The following is a 20952-nucleotide window of genomic DNA, read 5'->3' as shown; positions in this document are numbered from 1 at the left end:
GACCGTGACCTTTGCCTGCCCCAGGGGCTCGCATCCTCAGCCAGGAGACCCAGGATACCAGAGCCAGAACCACCCTGAGCCCGCCCCACCCCACCTAGTGGACTTAGACTCCTTATTTTTTAGCAGCCCCTAGATGGGTGTCATGTGTAAGGCAGGCTGAGCGACACTGGCGTCGCACCCACCTCCCTTTGAAGGTTTCGTGGGACGGCCTAGGGTGGCTGCGTCCCTGTGTATGTCACCCCTCCCGGCCAGCTGGCACAAGGTGGTTCCCCGCCCCCCCCCCAATCCAGGACTGGTACCATCAGTCCTACGACTGCGTGTGTGTCATGTTTGCGTCCGTACCGGACTTCAAAGTCTTCTACACGGAGTGTGACGTCAACAAGGAGGGGCTGGAGTGTCTGCGCCTGCTCAACGAGATCATCGCTGACTTCGATGAGGTACGGGCCCGTGCACGGGTCCCTGGGGGGCAGGTGTGCTATACAAATCATGAGAGGGACACGTTCGCCTTTTTCCGTGTTTTCTTCAGTAGGCATTTTGTTATCTTCTCTGCGAGAGGCAGCTGGCTAAGATTAGATTTAGGTCCTTGAAGAAGGCAGCGGTCCCCTTATCTGCGGCTTCTTAGCCGTGGTTAGCTGTGCTCTTGCAGATGACCCCCTCCTGACATCTGGTCAGGTCAGTCGTGGCCAGATGCCATGCCACAGCATCCCCGTCCTGCACCTCGATTCATCTCATCATGTGGAGGAGGAATGAATGCTATACAGGAAGGCTTTGAAAGACCATTCACGTCACTTTTATTGGGGCACACTGTTAAGTCGCTGTTAATCTCTCACTGCGCCTGATTTCTGCACTAAAGCTCATCACAGGCGTGTACGTGGATGAGAGAGCACATGTTATGTAGGGCCCAGGGGCCCGTGCTTCCAGGCTCCTCCGGGGTCGGGGAATGGATAAGGGGGACTGCCATAGTTTGATTCCCAGTGAAGCCCAGGCCATCAACTGTTCCAGAGGAAGGCAGTCGGTTTGGACTTTTTTTAAAAAAAAGATTTTAGAGCGTGAGAGCACGTGAGCGCGCATGCAAGCAGTGGGAGGGGGCTAAGGGAAAGGAAGGACTCTTAAGCAGGCTCCATGCTCAGGGCAGAGCCCAACATGGGGCTTGATCCCACAACTGTGAGATCGTGACCCAACCTGAAGCCAAGAGTCAGAAGCCTGAAGGACTGAGCCACCCAGTCACCTGGACTTTAATTTTTAGTTGCAGACAATAGACATTCCTGGGTAGATCCTGCTGGGCTGCGCTTGCTCCTTAGAATGAGACTGCAGAGGTGAATGGGAGGCCAAGGGGGCAGGGAGAGAGCCAGAGGCCTTGTCCATGTGTGTACTCGGCTCTCATAAGGGGAGGCCCGACGTGAGAAAGGCGGGCATTAGGAGCAGTGGTGGGATGGACCCCACCCCTTCTCAGACCCTGGGTGTCCCTTTGCCCCACAGCTGCTCCTAAAGCCCAAGTTCAGCAGTGTTGAGAAGATCAAGACCATTGGCAGCACGTACATGGCAGCTGCGGGGCTCAGCAGCCCCTCAGGGACTGAGAACCAGGTACTGAGCCATGCAGGTGGCCTCATGTCCCAGCCTCATATTAAGGGGATTCAACAGTCCCCAGACCTATCACCTGACTTCAAAGGGACACCCCTTCCTGTCCTGTGAGGGAGGGGCCGAGGACCTCATGGCTTGGTTTGGGGGAGGCGCCTCACACCCACCTGACACCTGGTGGAGGCGGGAAGTCGGGGCCGGGGATCCTATGGCTCCTGTGCACAGCGCTCTGTCCTGCAGGACCTGGAGCGGCAACATGCGCACATTGGCATCATGGTGGAGTTCAGCATCGCCCTGATGAGCAAGCTGGATGGCATCAACCGGCATTCCTTCAACTCCTTCCGCCTCCGAGTTGGTGAGGGCCCAGAGGGTTGGCCGGGCTTGGGGTGGGAGGCCGTGGCCCTGCCTCCTGGCAAGCCCACGCTCAGATGGGATGATGCACTTCACTGTTGAGCAGGAAAGGTTTGAAAAATTCCTCTTGGTCTTACCACCCTGGCGACTGGGCAATTACTCTGCATATTGTTTATAAAGTTACTTTTGAAAGTTGTGAGATCAAAATAGAACACTACAGAAAATGGAGAACCCAAAATCACCCGCCATAAACCTTAAAACATCCTGAGAACAAAGCAAAGTTAATGAACTAACTGCTCTGTGTTAGCTAGCAGGGCTGGTGCTCAAAGCCCACCTGCTCTGTTGGGAAAGGAGCTGATGCTCACCTCAGTCCGACTCCTGGAGCAAGCAGGCGGAAGAGGGCTGCCCAGGGAGTGCCTCCCCCACACCCCGGAGGAGAGCTCCTGTCATGGGCTTGGGAAGCCCCCTCTGACCTCCATTTCAGCTGCCAGTCGGTGCTTTCTGTGACTGCTGCTGGACTCTGCCCCCGCCAAGGGCAGAGTTTGAGGCTTGGTCTCTCAGACCTGCCAACCGCAAATGTCACCTTCAGGCATAAACCATGGGCCAGTGATCGCTGGAGTGATTGGGGCCCGAAAGCCTCAGTATGACATCTGGGGAAACACCGTCAATGTCGCCAGCCGGATGGAGAGCACTGGAGAACTTGGCAAGATCCAGGTACAACCCAGCTGGGGCAGCTTGTGATCACAGGGAGGAGTGTCCCACAGGCAAGGGGCCTGGGCATCAGTCAGCTATGGGATCCCAGCCCTGACACGCTGCTTGGGGCTGGTTTCTACCCAACAGCAGGTGTTCTTCCTGCTTCCCAGGACCGCTATCCTTTTCCTCTCAGGTTACTGAAGAGACATGCACCATCCTCCAGGGACTAGGTTATTCTTGCGAATGCCGAGGACTGATCAACGTCAAAGGCAAAGGCGAACTGAGGACTTACTTTGTCTGTACAGACACTGCCAAGTTCCAAGGGTTGGGACTGAACTGAGGGCTTCTGGTAGGTGCAGAACATGCTAGAAGTGCATTTCCTTCCCTGAGGCAAGCCAAGGGGAGCATTCAGCCCCATGCCAGTCACAAAGGCATTCCAAGGGTTTGGCCATCACTACTCCGGCAGATGGCTTCCTTGCACTTGTGCTAGAGGATTTCTTGGAATGCGTCTGACCCCAGCCCGAGGCGACCACTGAGCCTTGCCACACACAGGCAGCCAGAAACTGCGTGGTCTGAGTCTGCAACACAGCCTCCAGACAGCGTGGATATGCTCACTCGTGAGCTTCAGATCCTCAGCCCGCTAGGTGCTGTGGAGGTCTCAGAGCATGAGCTGGACATACCCTGCCATGGCCTGCAAACTACGCCAGTAGGACCTTTTCTAGGTACAGAACTGAGACAAGCTGTCCAGGATGGGCTGGGTACTCCTTTCTCCTCAGCAGGGCAGCAACAGCATTCTGCATTTCTCGCACAGGCATTCCGGTAAATAGAGCTGAAAAGGCTGTTTTCCATCTGTGGTTTCATGCAGTAGGGAGGAAAAACCATAATGGACATTTGTTACTTCTTGTCATCTCTAGCATGTGTTTGTTTTAAATGGGTATTAGTGGAGGTTTTATCCTTTTAATGACTTCTTAGACGCTGGACAAAATATCTTCCCTCCAGTGTACCGTCTTTTAAACCACAGACACAGAAGGAGAGCCTATCGTCCAGGGTCCATTGGTTTATGGACCAGCCCAGGTGGGGGTGGGGCTCAGAGGAGTAGAGTGTGGCTCATGGCAAGAAGGCAAGCAGTGGCACAGCCCAGGAAATAAGGCAACCCATTCTAGTCCCTCCCTGACCATTCACACGTTTGGGGCGTTCCCCTGCAGTCTTCAGCTAGGTCTTAGTTTCTGTATTAGAAAGGAGTGGAGTCTGTAGACAGGACGTAGACAACCTGTCGTGCTTCCTTTTCTTTAGTCCTCACACCTAACGTGAAGAGCTGCCAAATGAAAAGCATGTATTCCATGTAAGTGTGCAAAGAGGCTCCCATATCTGGGAAGCCAGACCACTCAGGAAGTGCTGAGACGGTCTTGTTCTGAATGAATCAAGGCAAGTGCAAAAAGTCAGGTTTGCAAGATGTGTCTTACACTGCTTCAATTCTCAAAGAATAAGAAGTCAGCTGTAATTGTGTGTCAAGGTGAGAAGGAGCCACACTGCCCGTTCCTTTTTCTGAATCAGTTTCACTGCCTCATCTCCAGAGCATGCTCAGGGTTTCCAACACAGCTGCATTTCACAACAGAGCAGGGATTCCCAGTGAGGGGTCCTCCGGGAAACCCCTACAACTACAGGAAATCTTGCATAGGGGAGACTTCAAAAAGCTTACCCAGGGTTGCAGCCAAGGGCACATAGAGCACTGAAACTGAACCCGCTGCCTGCTCAGGCCATGTCTGCGGGCTTATCAGCCTGAGAAGGGGCTTATCTAATTTGCACAGAGGAGCCAATGCACCAGTGTGGCTCTGAGGCTTGCATGTAACTGGAAGAGATAGGAATGAATTACACGAACTTGCTGTACAAAGGAATTTACAGCAAAAATGCCAAAGGGAATACCCTTACTTAAAAACCGCTTTTATGTACCAACTTTTCATATAAAGGGCTGGTTTCAGGTGAGTGCTACACTTACGTTGGCAGTGGCCAGGGCTGCTCTACAGGGGGGCTGCTCTACAGGGCTCTCCTGGGAGGTCAGGAAGGTTCTGTCGCAGATGTGATTTGGACACACCTATGTGTGCTGGGTCTCTTGGAGGTGGGCCTACTTCTAGTCTTGCAATATTCTAATTTTACTTTTTTTCCTCCAGCAACAGAAATCCCAATTCCGAGTTCAAAAAGTAGTTACCAGTCCTGTCTTTTTATTTCCACTTCAAGCCCTGTGTTCAGATAAGCACATTTTGTAAGTTCTGAGTTTCTGATGTGCAGACCATTGTGTGGAATGGACTCTAAAAGGCACCTGCAGTCACTTCTGTTCAGCGTGCTTTCCGGTGCCCCGGGCTCTTTACAGGTATTGTTCTGTTTTCTGACAGGATAAGTAGCTTTCCTCACCCTGACCTTTTCTAGGGGTCAGGGGCTGGCTTCAAGATGGCCTCTCTGACTCTAGTGAAAGTCACACCTGAAGTTTTCTGGTTTACTCATTAAGAAAATCTAACAGAAAAGATCATTAACCACTGTATACATTGTGTATATAATAGGTCATGTACAAAAACAGGTTTTGAAAAGGTACATATGAATAATTAGGAATTATTCTGTATACTGAGTATTTATAGATTGTAATATTTGTTTCAAAATGTTGTACTTCATTTTTATAAAGTACTAGTGTTTCTACTTTGTTTAGCATTTCATACATTAAATTAGCAATTTGGAAGATCTGAATGTCCTAAAGTGTTTTGAATTTGTTTTCTTGGTCTGTTTAAGAATCGATTACTGCCTGAATTATAATCAAAAAATTAAACTCTAAAAAGATTTGATAAAATACATTATCTGAAAAATTCTGAAGTTCTTTTGGCAAATGATTTTCAGTAGGTTTTTAAAAGATTGGGTTGTCTTAAGAGAATCAGTTTTGCTAAATGTCAGTATTCAAAGCCAGGAAAATAAAAATAAAATAGCTTCTAGCCAGGGGGTTTTACAGTGGCTCCATACAGCCAAGCAGGATCTTACCCTCACCCCGTTCACTGAACCAGGCTATGGTGTGGTGCCTGGTTATGGAAGAGGACCGCATGTCTTCTGGTCTCCTACTCAGTTATCTGCTCAAGCAGCCGACCTTTGTATTTCATATAAAAGTAGATGACTCTTAGTTCAGGGGACATGCTGAGGCACAGGTGACCCAGGAGAAGTAGTAAACAGAAACAAACTTTCCTGTAAGCTCTGTGATTCCCTTGCTTATTTAGCTTCTCCTTCTACTGTAGTTCTAAGTGACTCAAAACGGAAAAAACAAACAGGACCACCAGAGAGGTTAGTGCTATGAAAATCCTGGTGTGATTTTTTTGGGGAGTTGGAGGAGATTGAGGGTAGCATAGGGGAGGTACTTCATCACCTTATCTTTCTGCTTAAGAACACCATTCCCATCAAGTGTGCAGGGGGACATACACTTAAAATCATTTTAGAATCTACTAGTATTCGTTTTCATGGTGTAATAATGGACAATCTCCCTAGATGGGGATTTTTAAAGCCTCTTAGCTCTGGTCTCGTTTGTGCACCCTAAGGAAGAGGCACAGTCATTATTTTGACCTGACCATGCCCCAGCCCACTCCTCCTCCCCCTCTGGATGGCAACAGGTCAGAGTCTATGCTATTCCTTCCTCACCAGGCCATTCTTTGAATAAATCATCCAGGTGAAATCTGTAAGTCAGGATAATATAGTCTTATCACTATTTGGTTATTTCTTTAATGTGGAGTTTGGCAAACGTGGAAAAAAATGAGGGAGTTCAATTATTTGAGGGGCTTGCTTTTAACGAATGGTCTAGAAAAGGCTGTTTTACACTTCCTAAGTGTTTTTCTATCACTTTCATCCTCAGACCCAGCTCTGGGGAAAGGTCAAGGGGTGACTCAGCTGACAGCACAACACTGCTCATAGTCCCAGGCTCAGCTTTATTACCTAATACAAGTCCAATCTCTGGAACATTAAAATTAATTGTCCCGAAGTTTAATTAAAAACACAATTTACAAATATTTAATATCTTCTCAAAAGCATTTCCAAGTTAAGAATGAAAAAATATGTACATAATATATAATGAAATACCAGTTAGCTTCAAATCCCATCAGGTACACACTCAGCAACATCAGTCTTTTTAGGTTCTTCAAAATCTGAAAGGAAAAGTTATGGCTTCATTCAGCACTTTCCCCCTTTTAATTAAAAGGTAAAAGTATCATCCAGAAGAGTTAAGTGCTGACGGCTCTTCTTTACCACTTTCAAGGTTAAAGACTAGATAGATGTACTACGAGGGTATCATTGTAGGATTTTTTGCAAATGTGGTCAAATCTTTATTTCCTTCACATCTTGTCTAAAGCATTTATAAAAACAGTTTACACTATCAACATGCAGAGATAAAAATCTTTCCAATGTTACTTGAGGGGAGAGGACCTGTGTTCCTTTTGCTCACAATAGCCCTCCGTCCTCCCTGGGACACAGGGCACTTACCTTTTGTTAAATCTACAAAGTTATTTTCCACGATAGGGGAGGGGATGGAAATCCCCATTGCTTTTCGAACTCCATACGTGCTGACAATATCACCTGGTGTGACTTGCTGGGCAAGTTCTTTCAGATTATTGGTCACTTGTTCAGCTAAGAAAAAGAAAAACAGTTCTAAGTGTTAAAATATGGTTCCTTTTAGGTAATAAAAAACCAAAACCAAAAGAATAATACAACGTTGACCCTGGAGTGGTTGGGACTGTGCCAGTCCTCCTGCACACAGACTTTTTTTTTTTTTCCTGATATACCCAGGACTGTAAACATACTCCATTATTATTTTAACATTTTCTTTTCTTTAGCTTTAAGAAACAATATAATACATACTACATACAGAATATGTTAGTTGACTGCTGATAGGTAAGGCTTCCAGTCACCTATTACAGGAGTTAAGTTCTGGGGAGTCAAAAATTACCTGTGGATTTTCAACTGCAGGGTCAGGGAGGAGGGACGTCAGCCAGCACCCCTAACCCTATGTTATTCAAGGGTCAATTGTGTAAATGTGAACCATGAACCCTTCATGGTTCACTTTGGTGCTGCCTGACAGTGGTTATCACTTCTCAGAAGTTCTCCCCTTTAAGTGTCTCCCGATTCTCCTCTTACCAGAGGTGCAACATACCGAGATGCATTTCCCTGTAAGAGGGACCCAAGAGACAGATCATGTTGGGAGGGGGTCTGGTGCTCAGCCGCTCATTCTGGGCTTCCTGGAGCTCTCTGAGCAATCTGGTGGTCTCATCAAGTTTCCTCTGGAACATTTCAGCTTCTGTGTAATACGAAGAACAACAGACTAAAGAAAACACGGACATGCTTGTGTTCGATCTTGTATGGAAAAGTGAGTCCTAAGCACTGGAGTTTTGCTATAAGGCTATAGTCTTCTCTCCTCAAAGGAGTAATCCCCCTCAGATGCGATCAACACCACAGACATGCCTTACTCTTCACTGAAGCATGGCCACCTAAGATCTTCCTGTGGTGGATGCCTATGTCAATCTGTGCAAATGTGACATTAAATCGTAACGGTCAGGATCGTGAAATGACACTCACCTTCAGAGTCAAACACTTCAACAGGAGCCCCAAAATTTGTTACTGCTTTCAGTGCTGTGAGCCTGTCCTGATTACTGGAGTCTAAACGCCCCGATGGCTCGATTTCTGTAATCTGCTTCAAGAAAAGAAAAAGCAAAGGGAAAAAAGGAATTATCTGAGCTTGCTAAGTCCTGGCAGTGCTAGAACGAGACATCAGTGAGATGGTTTTTGTATTGACAGGCCATATTATCCCACCCATTGACTTTGGAGTTAGAATTTTGATACATACAAAAATGTCTTCCTGGAATACTTTTATTTTTTTAAAAGATTTATTTATTTATTTATTTATTTATTTATTTATTTATTTATTTGAGAGCGAGAGAGACACACACACACACACACACACACACACACACACACACACACAGGAGGAGGGAGAAGCAGGTTCCATGCCGGGAGCCTGACGTGGGACCCAATCCCGGGACTCCAGGATCGCGCCCTGGGCCAAAGGCAGGCGCTAAACCGCTTAGGGATCCCCCCAGAATACTTTTAAAGGGCCATTCCTAAATCCTGGCCAGACAGTATCCACAAGTGCATACTTCTCGTTAATGACATGATGTGTCCTACACCACACCCGTCATTTGTTCCTTTGGGCAACTGTTCTGAAAAAGAGCCCTGGTACTGCCGATGCCATCAAGAGCTTCTGCGGACTGTGACCATGCCTCCCATCTCCAAGGCTCACAGGCAATATTTTGGCACCCAGTGCAGATGCTCCCACTCCCAGGGCAGAGCCTGAGCACAAGATACTTCCTGGGTCTCCTCCTGGCCCCAAAGCCAGGCTGTTGGTATTACATGGGAGAAACGAAATCCTATAAAGGGTGGAGTTTTATTTTTGCAATGACAAGACTCAGAGTTTCCATAACCTCAACACTGCTTTTGAGGAAGAGATTAGCCCAGATAACAAGTCACCCGAAGTTAATGGTTCCATTTAGACTCTGGCATTACTTAAAAAGAAAAAAAAAAAAAAAAAAAAAAGACTCTGGCATTGCACTCCAGACATGTATGTGAACCCCTCCCCAGTGTCCACCCCCGCACTCCCCCACCCCAGCCCATTCCTCTACCTACTTAGGGGTAGGAGGGCGTGGAGAGAGACAAGCAATATATACCTACAGCTTTCTCTCTGGGTTGGCCTCAGCACCCTACTCCACCAGCTGTTCATTTTTTACCCAGCCTCCCTTCCCATCAAGATTTCCTGCCTTCCTGTTCCCTCACTAAGCACATGATCTTGCTTGAGCCTCGTTCCCTGCAAACGTGATTTCAAATGTCCCACCCATACCTGCATCCATCCTTCCTGGAGCTCATATTCAAGCTCTCCTAACCCTCAGTTACCAGGCTCACATGTGTCTGCTCTCACGCCCCCACTTCCTCGGCTCACTGAACTCTTTGTGTTCTTACCTCTCCTCCCCTACCACCATTGCTGCCACCACATTACTGCCCCTGCTCCAATGATGGTTACAAACAACAGTGGCCACCCTTACTGGGTTCATCTGCTGGCGGTGGACACTGCTGGTCTCCTTCCCGTATGTCTGTCTTTTCTACCTTACGATTGGTCTTTACCAATGTTCTGTCCCTCAGCCTCTACCCAATGTTCTCTCTGGACAATCTAGTTCACCCCTGTACACCAACACTCTTCCCACACACCTGTAACCCAGGCACGGGAGTCCCCTGCCCCCCTGCAACACCATCCCCAATCACCCCTGTAAGGGGTGCCGGGTGCAGTTGCTCTCCCTGACGGAGGGGAGCTCCTTCTCCAGCACTTTTTTTTTTTAAGAGATTTTATTTATTTATTCATGAGACTTACACAGAGAGAGAGGCAGAGACACAGGTGGAGGGAGAAGCAGGCTCCATGTGGGGAGCCCGACACAGGACTCAATCCCGGGACTCCAGGGTCATGCCCTGGGCCGAAGGCAGGCGCCAAACTGCTGAGCCACCCAGGGATCCCCCTTCTCCAGCACTCTGACGGGAGCTCACGACGCCATGATCTGTCTCATGCACCAGGTCCTGCCGACCTGACTTCTGTATTTCTCTTGACTGTGTATCTCAATTCCCTTCCTCTGTATTGCCATGCCTGGCAGTGTTTTGCCCAGACAAGCCCCGGAATTCTTCACGGGTCTCCTCTTCCAGCTCCTCTCCCCTCTCCCCACATTTCCTCAGGGTTTCCTGTCTTCCAGGGTAGCATCTCAGCTTCTTGGCACTGCCTACAGACTCTCTGTCACGAGGGCCTCCCAACCCTCCCTCTTCTGCCCAGGTACCCTGTGCTCACACGCCATCTGTGCTCGTTACACATATGCCCTGTCCTCTTGCATCCATTTCTGTCACTCCACGTGCAGATTCAGCCCACTGCCCGCTGGGAAAACGTCTATTCATCTTTCTAGACCCACTTTGCCCAGGATCCTCTCTGTGAGGACCTCCTCTGCTATCCAGAGCAGCTCTGATCTGTGTTCCTACACCACATTTGGTAGCACATGTGGGAGCTGGTGCTGGCTCCCTCGCTCACATGCCTGTGTACTGCACTAGCTGCTGCTACACTTCCCACAGGCAAAAAGAGTTCCTTTATTTAAGGAGATACTCAATAAATAATTTTCTTTTAAAACAAAATTTTATCATTTAGGTCTTGTGGCTTATCCTCCATTTAAATATTTTTTATGAAGAATAAAATATGATTACCTCCATTTCTTTTGCTGTGTCAAGGATCCTAGTCTGGCCTTCATCTTCAGGTGATGGCTAGAAGTATAAAGAAAAACAATTTTTTATTAAAAGATATTTTAAAAAGGTAAATATCAAGAAAAATAAAAAAAATATTAGGAGTTTCAAGGCAAGATTATGAATTATTGGAACTTCATTTTTTTTTAAATTTTTATTTATTTATGATAGTCACACAGAGAGAGAGAGAGAGAGAGAGAGAGAGAGGCAGAGACACAGGCAGAGGGAGAAGCAGGCTCCATGCACCGGGAGCCAGACGTGGGATTCGATCCCGGGTCTCCAGGATCGCGCCCTGGGCCAAAGGCAGGCGCCAAACCGCTGCGCCACCCAGGGATACCTTCATTTTTAAAACCAAAAACAAATTAGATATAGTAAATGGCATTTTGAGAAAATTTGTGTGTCAAGAGTATGTACTACTGGTAACTTCAAGACTGATCTTTCTGTGCCCAAGCAAAAAGCACTACAAATATATGAAGGTTTTTGGTAAATACACAGAAGTGCCTAATAAATGGAGTTGGTTTTCAACAACAGGTAAATCTATGACAAGGAGAAAATAGGAGGCACTCCAGGGACTATTTTGCATTAACAGAGCAATATTCTTGGATAACAGAGGATTACTGTAAAATATTCAAATGCTACAGAGAATGTGAAAGCTTCCCATAATCCTAGCCATCAGGGGTCACATACATAAACAACAGACAAAAGTATCATGCACAAAAATCAATAATGATGTGATTTTTTTGGAAAGGCTATATTATGATTTTTTTTAACCAATTCTCAGTTTTTTTAAAGTTATAAACAATGTATCCTTATATAGAACTTTTTTTTAACTTTCTAAGATATAGTCTGAGAAGAACTGCTGGATCAATCAGACTGACGGGAGAGTTAGAGGAAAAACATTTTTGAATGGATGTGAAGTGGCACGTGAGGAAAGCAGCTCATGTGGGAAGATTGTACAGCAGCAGTTCTTGATAAACTTGAGGTGCTGACTCAGCACTGCTGACAGTCACCCAAGGACCAGCAGCCATGGATACAATGGGGGCAGAGGACAAGGTGACAGCAGCCATAGCCATCAGGAAGAGCTAGGGCCCCAAGGAAACTCTGTACTCTTTTTTTTGTGTCCCCATCACTGTGTTCTTACTGCATAATCAAGAAAAGGACATTTTCTATCATTTTAGTCCACTCCGTTTCAATCCAGTGAGTGATACTTCCCTTTTCTGTTAGGGTACACGGCACCAGCTGACTTGTGAGCCATCAACCCCATCCTGATTCCTACATTCCCAAGATCGGGAGATAATGACAGTCTTCTGCCCTCACAGACCCTGCTAGCTGACTTACTCGTTTCCGTTCATTGACCTCCACCCATAGTCCCCACCCAGGCCAGGCTGCCTTTTCAGGGAAATGTAGCTCAGCTGTCACCTTGGTGACTCCCATGGTGTCATAACACAGTGACTAATGCTGAGAGCCAATATTAAATTACCCATTTCTTTAGCAGCCTTCTTACCATCTCCAACTCTTGCAGGGTTCTAGAATGGCCTCCTTTTGTTAAAACATCCAATAAACTATCTGCCATCACATATGGATAATCCTGGCACGTGGCCAAAAATTCATGGATGCTGAAAGAGAGAGTGTTGGGAAAGTTACTTCCACATAAATCACCTCCATTGGTTTAATCTTCCTATGCCAGCTGTTTCCATCAGACATGCCTTAGTTTATAAAATGCCATAGTGTAAAAATTTCTGTCTAGGCACACCAACATATCTAGGTACAGCACCAGACTGGTATGTTTACCAGTGATACCTTTATCATCTTGAGAAGTAAACACTATCAAGAACATAGTGAAATGAAATGCTCCTGGGGAATCCTTCAAAGAAAAATAAGACTCTCTCAATGGTCGAGGCTCCTGGGCCCAGTCCTGAACTTGCTACTGCCCTTTACTACCTCCCTAAGGTAATCTTACCTCAGGACTCACACATGTACTGGGAGTATCAAGGCTACCCCTCTGGTTTGGACCACACCCTCTGGATACACAGGTCGATCAGTGTTTTAGAATATGGCACTCAGGATACTGATGAACTCACTCACCTGAAGTCACTGGGAAGATCAGAGTCTTCCCCATAGGCTGAATAGATTAGATCCGAATCGTCCTTGCTGATATTTGCAAATGTGGAGTCATAATGTGGAGCATAAGAACTGTAGGGTCCGTAATTCAAGTATAACACTGTTGACAGAAATTAAATACTACAATACTGTCCCTTTCACTTGTGTGTCAATCTAATTTTTGTTTTATTAAAGATTATTCCCTTCTAATTTTATTGCTTCACTGACTGGTATAACAAATCTAAGGTAGATAGTTCCCCTCCCGGATTCTTGTGAGTCACAACTCAAGTGACTTTTTCCCCACAAAGGGGAGATAGAGGAAAGAAAGCACAAAACTTATTTCGAATTCTAACAGCTGATTTCTCAGGTTTTTCCAAAGTTAATAAAACAGCTGATTCACATTGCAGATACCATCAAGAGAGTTAAATAAATGGTAATCATGCTTTCCTTTCCCCTTAACTGCTTGAACGAGGAGAAAAACACAAGAAGCCTTACCTGGAGTGACTTTGTTCCTTTTGTCTTCCTTGAACCCCTGCAAAGTATTCACTCCAGACTGAAGCCTTCCAGTTGTCATTCCCAGTCTCACAGGGCAGTAACCTGGTTCTGAAACAGAAGGGCGGGCATGCTGTGGGAGGGGCATGTGGTAAGGAGCTGAGGGGTGCTCTGCGGGGTGTCTGCACCCACACTGCTTCGTGCCATCTATGTGACTCTGTCAAGGGGCCTGGATAGCCCTTCCATACCCATCTTTCACATAGGAAAACCTTAGCTTAGCAAGGGAGGGATGGAGCCAGGACCAAAACCTTGTCCTTTTCATCACACTCTACTGCTTCCTGGAATTCCTTATAATTACATTACATTTCACTTAAAAAAAAAAAAAAAAAAAAAAGGATTTAAAAATTGAACTTTACTTTGATGGAAGTAAACCAGTAGAAAAGGTTAGTAAAAACTAAGGAAAAATAACTGATTAAAGACAAGAACTTGGGCAGCCCTGGTGGCTCAGCGGTTTAGTGCTGCCTTCAGCCCAGGATGTGATCCTGGAGACCCGGGATCGAGTCCCATGTCAGGTTCCCTGCATGGAGCCTGCTTCTCCCTCTGCCTGTCTCTCTGCCTCTCTCATGAATAAATGAATAAAATCTTTAAAAAATATATAAAATATATAAAAATTATAAAGACAAGAACTCATCATATATTCAGGAAAAATTAGCATGTTACTCCACCCTGGATTATAGGCTGTGGCCACAGGTGACCAGTGTGATAAAATGAAAGCACTTGTGAGCAACACTGCACACTTAAGTTATATCTTTTCTCTCAGCAAGCAGTCTGGAATGTGGTAGGAAGACGAACCTGAGAAGCGAACAGGGACAAAGCTTCCACCTTAGACCAGTACACTGGCCTCTTCGGGAGCTGCGGTCATGTGAGAAGCCAGGTCAGCCTGGGCCACACTGACTATGCCTCCAGGAGCTGGATGTGCCAAAAAGCAGAGCAAGGGCACACAGACTGCTGGACACAAAGAAAAGGGCAGATCTTAAAGTGTCACCTAAATCATTAGTTGCATCTCCTTACCACCAAATTCTCATAATAGCTATACTAGAAAGATCGAGTTCTCAATCTTGTGGCATTTCCTTTGACCCAAAACCATATAAACTTATATTACGAAAAGTCCACACAAAAGCAAAAAGTGGGTTTTTGTTTTTTTCTTTTTCAAACAGCACCAGTTCCTTTTCTTCTATGTGAGGGAACTCTGCCAGCATTTCAAGAGTGGAGTGCAATGCTAAAAGACATCAACAGGCTCCCCGGTGTAGCCCTCAAATGCATCAGGATCTTCCAGGATGCTTCAAGGTCTCTTACTCTTATTCCCTAACCCCTTACTCACTTGGGACCAATCTAAACCCCTTACTCACTTTGGGACCAATCTAAATGTCATCTTGCTAGGAAGAAGGAAGCCTTCTCTGACCCCCAGACACTAGATTGGTCCCTTCTGTCATGTCCTGTCGCAGCTGCCCTCATCATGGCAGACAAGCTGCAGTTCTTTACACGATTATGCTCGTTTGTGCCTCCATTCCCCACCCTACAGACAGAAAGGGAAGGGACTCATCTCTCCCATTCTGTTCCCTACTATACACTTAGCTCCACCTCCAGCTCCCAAGCCAGACCTTGCCTGCAGCAAACGATGAATACTAGAGACTGTTAACTGAAGTGTCATCATTCATTTCCATATCCCTGTGATCAGCAGCAGGAAAATGAGTATTTAGAAAATAACATTCTCACATTTTCTTATCCCAACACAATTGTCTCCCCTTCGATGAATGACAAAAAGTTCTTATTCTTCCAGCAAATTTCAAACTATCCCTTATACTATTGCTATTAAAATACCATCTGAGAAAATAAAAATATGATTGGGGTTCTAAAGCAGTGCTTCCCAATCTTTACAAACTTTCTACCACTGGAGGAAAAGATGTGTCGTGTCATCGGGCATATGTTATTCTGTTACTATTAAGGTACTGTATGGCATACATATTCACTTTATTCACTGAAATTTAAAAAAGCCAGTCAAATTTATTATGTTATAATAAGAGCGTTCTGAGATGCCTCCAGAAATAACTGAGCGTACCTACCAGTCTCTTAGAGCCAGAGCTAGAAACTGTGTCATTTTTGGGCTTTAATGGTGGGTCTGATATTCCAGGGACTTTGTATTTTAAAGAAAATTGGATCTCTATAGTACCTGCTTTAAATTGAGGTAAAGCCAGGCCAGCTATTTAGCACGAAATACATGATGTCTAGCCAAGTTCTTTGGGGATGACAATACAGTTGGATTGCTCAGTATCCGGCTTGTTGTTTTAAAATGTCACCCAGGCTACCGTTCTTTGCCAAATAGCAAATTCACGCACATTTTGATCTTTGAGCTTACCTCCTACAATGGGATCCACAGGATGGAGAAGCCCCAGTGTTGTTGTTCCATCTGGTTTTCTCCTTTCAAATTCACACTGCAACACCCAAAGTATTCAAATGTCATAAACCATTTTTATGTATCACATTCATATGCATGTACATATACATGTATATATCTCACACCAGAAAGCCTTACTTAAGTGTAATCAAACTGACATTATGAGTTGCTGTTGTTACATTTAGACACTGATTTTCCCACCTGGCTGCACAAACACTGGGTCTAATTGGCTGCAGAAATGAAGCTCAGGGAAACCTCAGGATGGTAAAGAGCTGCGTGGGGCCTTTAGGTCTCTCTGTTCTGCCCATACTCTACTAGAAAGGGAGGATACTGGAGACCAGGGGAGAGGAGTGACCTGATGGCAGTCATGTATTAGTCCATCTGGTTTTAAAACCAATGTATTAAAAACTGATTTCAAGAGACCAGAGTATAATTGTTCATTTTCCAAGTTCAGAACACATTAACTTCACTAAAATCCAGTAACATAGTAAAAGATCATGTACTTTACAAATATATTATTAAAATTTCCTTCCCTGGGAGTTGTACTAAACCGCTCTATGGCAGACATGGGTTAAAAGTGCACAAGTAATCTGAAAATTGCAAGCTTCAGATGACCAGGCAGTAGGTAGTAAAAAGAAAAAGGCCAATCACCTGGCTGTTAACAAGCCGCCTGGTCAGCTTTCCTCCGGATTCCTTAACAATTCGGTCAATCTGCTCCTGCTCTCTTTCTAAATTATTGCTCTTACATTTATCTTCAAGCAGATCTTTATCTTTCCTGAAAACACACATTAATACTAAGTAAAAAAAAAAAAAAAGATAAGATGAAAACATTAAAATGAGTTCCAAATAGGAGCACAACTCGACTGGAGGCATTTGCACAACAGTCACCAATTACAGCTTTGTTCCTCAGTGGCCCAGAAGGCCCCAGAACACACTCAACAGTAAGGCAAACCCAACGCTCTGGTTAGTTCCCTCCTTTGTGTGTCCAGCACTACCTGTCTTGAACGTTTTTCTCAATACAGTCACACTAATGGATTCTACCTCAAACATATTTTGAATGGAGAGGGACATAATTTTCTTCTTAAAATCTGATTTTTAAAATTTAAAATGAAATACATTTAAATTGTACAAATCTTAGAAACAGAATACAAATATGTCAGAAACTTGCGTTCTTTGTCTTATATCAGCAGAAATCCCAGACTGTTCACTTAGAACCCTCTTCTGGAGTTGACAGTGAGGTATGGGGCACCAGGGCTGCCAGTCAGTGGGGTCAGCGGGTGTACACAACTGGGTCCAGCTGTGCTGGCTGCTGCCTGGGAGGACCAGGGCTGAGTTATTGCTCCTCCCAGGTGATGATGTCTGGTGGAAAACATGCGCACACCTCAGTAACAACAGCCCATTTGTTTAAGAAGTAGCTTCCACAATGTGTGGGTTGCATTTATTGTCTCAACCCCTTTATGGAATGAAGTTAACGAACACAGATTTTTTTTTTTCTTCAATAGAGAATTCTGTTTCAATAAATTCATTGACAGTGAGTCCCTAAAGGTAATGAACTGGTTTTAAAACTACTTTCATAAGTATACATATTCAGAACTGTTTTCTGAACTATGTTTAGACAATTCCAAGAGGTGCTTTGTATGAGAAGACAGGGATCACATCACCAAAATGGACTTTCATGCCAAAAACCAAACAACCACGAGCAGACCTCGACTTGGTCTTCCCAGGGTAGGCACCAAACCAGTATTTTTCCCTTCTTACTGGTCTGAGAAAGATAGCTTAACTTTAATATTCCAAAGCTTCTTTACTTTTTGTTTTCTTTATTGGGACTCTTGAAGGCTTGTGCTTCAGTATCTCCAGAGTCTTCCCTCTCTCTCGGCCAGCAGCCACTGTCCTCTCCACTCTGCGAGGTGTCTGTTCTATCTTTCTGCTTTCGACTTTTTTGCAAGTCTGCCATGAATTCTATGCTCTGCTTCAGGCTCTGAATTCTCTCCTAAAAATATTCAAGAATATTCTCATTGTATGTTTGTCATTAATTTTTAAAGTGATGCATTTCTTTCTCACAATGTGAGTTTGAACTTATTCTGTCATTAACTAGGGAAGAAAAGCAATTAAATGTAATTATACCAAGAGAGTATGTTTGAGGATCAGGACAATATTCAGATAATTTAATTTCCGATGTAAGAAAATGCTTTATAAGTTGACTACAACACTGAAAGTTTTTTATAGAAGAGAAAGCATGAATAAATACTAGGAGAATTTAGTTTAATAGCATGCTAAAATTTTATATTTAACAGAATAGCTTATCTTTTGAAATTTAAGAATTATCAGGGATTTCAAAAGCTAGAGGACATGAACATGTAAATACCCTTATTCTCTGGTATCCTAGGATAACTACTGAGGACTCTGGCATTTTTCTCTGTGTGAAAACAACATGCTTCAAGGAGAATAAAAGGTTGCTAGCATAGTTTCTTTCCCAGAAAGCATAATGTTCTTCTTACCAAAGAAGTCTTGTTTCTATTTCGTGAAACATGTACTTAATTTTCCATTGCATTGATATGCTGTGAAATTTTCTTTGTGGTTAAGAGCATGAGGTTTCTGGAGGCACATTTGTTTCTGGCGACTACTTTGACTTTTAACTCTGAGCACTGTCACTGGATAAAATATGGAGTGCAGTCTCCTTAGGGCTGCATGGCAACGCCAGGGAAGACTTGCAGAAAAACAGAAACTGAGAACTGGAAAGGACCAGAGGTGATTCAAATAAGAACATAGCCCAGAAATGCTAAATGCCTCACCCAAGGTCACAGAACTCTGAGGTCTTATCAGGAGCCCTGTCTCATCACACTCTTCTGTATTAGCAGGGCAGACTATGAGAGCCTCCAGAACACGGACCTACTATTTTTACTGAACTTTTATTTTAAGGTAGTCTTCCAATCATCCAAGTGATATATTTCATTGCAACAATGGTTTGAGTAGAGGGGAAAATATAAACCTTGTGAATTTATCATTATGTATTTCTCTAAGCATTACACATATTAGCAAATTAGAATTACACTGAATATTTGGGATTTTTCTTTAATAAATTACAATAATTTCCCCTCCACATCATTTAAATACTCTTCAAAGTGTTTTTAAAGTATATAGTATTTTATCCTATGTACCATGGTCTAATTAATATCCTGCTATAGGACATTTAGATTATTTCCAAGTTTACACTATCATAAATAAGTCTCATGAACATCCTTGTAAATAAATCTCTCCAAGAACTTCTTTAGGATAAATTCCCAGAAATGGTACTGTATGTTAACTATATTTTATTTATTTACTTTTGTTATTTTAAAAATTATTTATTTATTTATCCATGAGAGACAGAGAGAGAGAGAGAGAGAGAGAGAGAGAGAGGTGCAGAGACACAGTAGAGGCAGAGGCAGAAGCGGGCTCCATGCAGGGAGCCTGATGTGGGACTTGATCCTGGGTTTCCAGGATCACACCCTGGGCTGAAGGCAGCGCTAAACTGGGCTGCCCTGTATGTTAACTATATTTTAAAAGAAAATTCCTGGAAGTGGAAACACTAGGTCATCAGGCTCTTGGTATTTACTACCAAACTGCTCTCTACAAGTTTTATCAATGTATATATTAGTGTTTGAAAGTGTCTCTGAATCATTACCAAGCTGAGAAATAGTTAAAAGAATTTGCCAATCTGATTTTTAAAAAACATGTCTTATTTTAATATATACTCAAAAAATATTAGGGAGTATGATTATCTCTGTAACTTTTTATTGGCCATTTGTGTTTTCCCTTATGTATGTCACTTGGGTAATTCACTGCCTTATCTCTATCTCTAGTACCTAAATCAGAGGCTGGCACACTGGAAGTACTCAATAAATGGTGTTAAGTGAATGGGGTTAGGTCATGAAGTTCTCAGTTATCTTCTTATTTCCGCTCTGGAATCTCATAAAGCAGAACTCACTTTAAAAACATCTTGGAATTTAAAAAAAATAACACACACAAAATTAAAAGAACTAGAGAAATTCTCTAAATTTCAACACGAATCATTGGAAAAAGCTGAGTTTTATTTTACTTTGAAAGTCCTTTTTTTTTTTAAATTAAGATGTTTTCAAATTAGCATACTACTTATCAGTCCTCAGCTTTACAGTATTAAATGACTGAAAGGTTTTAACTCTTTGCCACAGCTAACGCTCATGTGCTTACACACACATTGGGCATGGCTGCCTGGCTCCATCAGGTAAGGACTACTGAGGCCGCCTAAGTAGGCCTGCCTAAGGTCACTTAGCGTCTCGAAGGCACGGCCAGGACTTAAGCCTGGATTCTGAAGCCACTATGCTGCCAACAGTAGTTTGTATTACTTTGTTTGTAGTATAATGCAGCGTTCTAGAATTTATCTCAGAGATCAAAAAAAGTTATTCGACTACGTCCATGGTTTATAAAAATGTCTACTAATAGTCAATATTTGTGTGTAAATGAAAAAAATCATACATGACTGCTCCACAATCTTTACAATGAACGCTCAAAACCAATGATCTTTTAAAAGACACCATTCATGGAAGGGTGTGCTGGGCTTTCTTGGGAGCACTGCTATTAGAAGAATTAACTCAGACGATCTAAATTTAAACGTTTAAAAATCACTGTTGTAAGGATCCCTCCCATTTAGGGTGGAGAGAACAGTCAACAGGAAGCTATAACACAGGATGGGTAGGGCTCCTCAACAGGAAGAGATCTGAAAAAAAGGAAGACAACAGAGAGAGAAAAGGGAAAGTGGAGAAGAAAGTTTATTTTCTGTGCTTCTAGCCATCCCACCCCCAGTAAAATTCAAGAGATACTGGAATCTTTTGCATGTTATAATAACTACATTATCTGAAGAAAAGAAAATAATGGTAAATCAAAGTTGATAAATTTACTTGAGATATGGCAAATTCAATTCTCTCCTAAAAATC

General features: G+C 44.0%; 2 protein-coding genes across 6 annotated transcripts in view; one reads left to right on the top strand and one right to left on the bottom strand.

Annotated features, from left to right (window-relative positions):
• Positions 1 to 5460, top strand: part of ADCY7 (adenylate cyclase 7) — a 37925-nt gene extending 32465 nt beyond the window's left edge. For all 3 annotated transcript variants that reach the window (XM_038531076.1, XM_038531074.1, XM_038531077.1), the window contains 5 exons: positions 291 to 437; positions 1480 to 1584; positions 1819 to 1933; positions 2519 to 2643; positions 2816 to 5460. In XM_038531076.1, coding sequence (XP_038387004.1) covers positions 291 to 437; positions 1480 to 1584; positions 1819 to 1933; positions 2519 to 2643; positions 2816 to 2962 — 639 coding nt within the window. In that variant the 3' untranslated portion in view covers positions 2963 to 5460. The remainder of the gene's footprint in view (positions 1 to 290; positions 438 to 1479; positions 1585 to 1818; positions 1934 to 2518; positions 2644 to 2815) is intronic.
• BRD7 (bromodomain containing 7) overlaps positions 768 to 20952 on the bottom strand; it is a 42308-nt gene continuing 22123 nt past the window's right edge. The window contains exons 7-18 of one of the 3 annotated variants that reach the window (XM_038531079.1): positions 17806 to 17990; positions 16652 to 16775; positions 15962 to 16037; positions 13549 to 13656; positions 13039 to 13174; positions 12458 to 12569; positions 10918 to 10974; positions 8212 to 8326; positions 7790 to 7933; positions 7123 to 7266; positions 6724 to 6788; positions 768 to 3471 (exon numbers count right to left, since the gene is read on the bottom strand). In XM_038531079.1, the coding sequence (XP_038387007.1) occupies positions 6733 to 6788; positions 7123 to 7266; positions 7790 to 7933; positions 8212 to 8326; positions 10918 to 10974; positions 12458 to 12569; positions 13039 to 13174; positions 13549 to 13656; positions 15962 to 16037; positions 16652 to 16775; positions 17806 to 17990 (1257 nt within the window). In that variant the 3' untranslated portion in view covers positions 768 to 3471; positions 6724 to 6732. Of the gene's footprint in view, positions 3472 to 6552; positions 6789 to 7122; positions 7267 to 7789; positions 7934 to 8211; positions 8327 to 10917; positions 10975 to 12457; positions 12570 to 13038; positions 13175 to 13548; positions 13657 to 15961; positions 16038 to 16651; positions 16776 to 17805; positions 17991 to 20952 lie in introns of those variants that run through there. The other 2 variants (XM_038531078.1, XM_038531080.1) reach the window with 2 other exon arrangements.

The sequence above is a fragment of the Canis lupus genome, chromosome 2, assembly GCF_011100685.1.
Source record: "Canis lupus familiaris isolate Mischka breed German Shepherd chromosome 2, alternate assembly UU_Cfam_GSD_1.0, whole genome shotgun sequence".
Lineage (NCBI taxonomy): Eukaryota > Metazoa > Chordata > Mammalia > Carnivora > Canidae > Canis > Canis lupus.
This window is presented reverse-complemented; position numbering and strand designations above follow the sequence as displayed.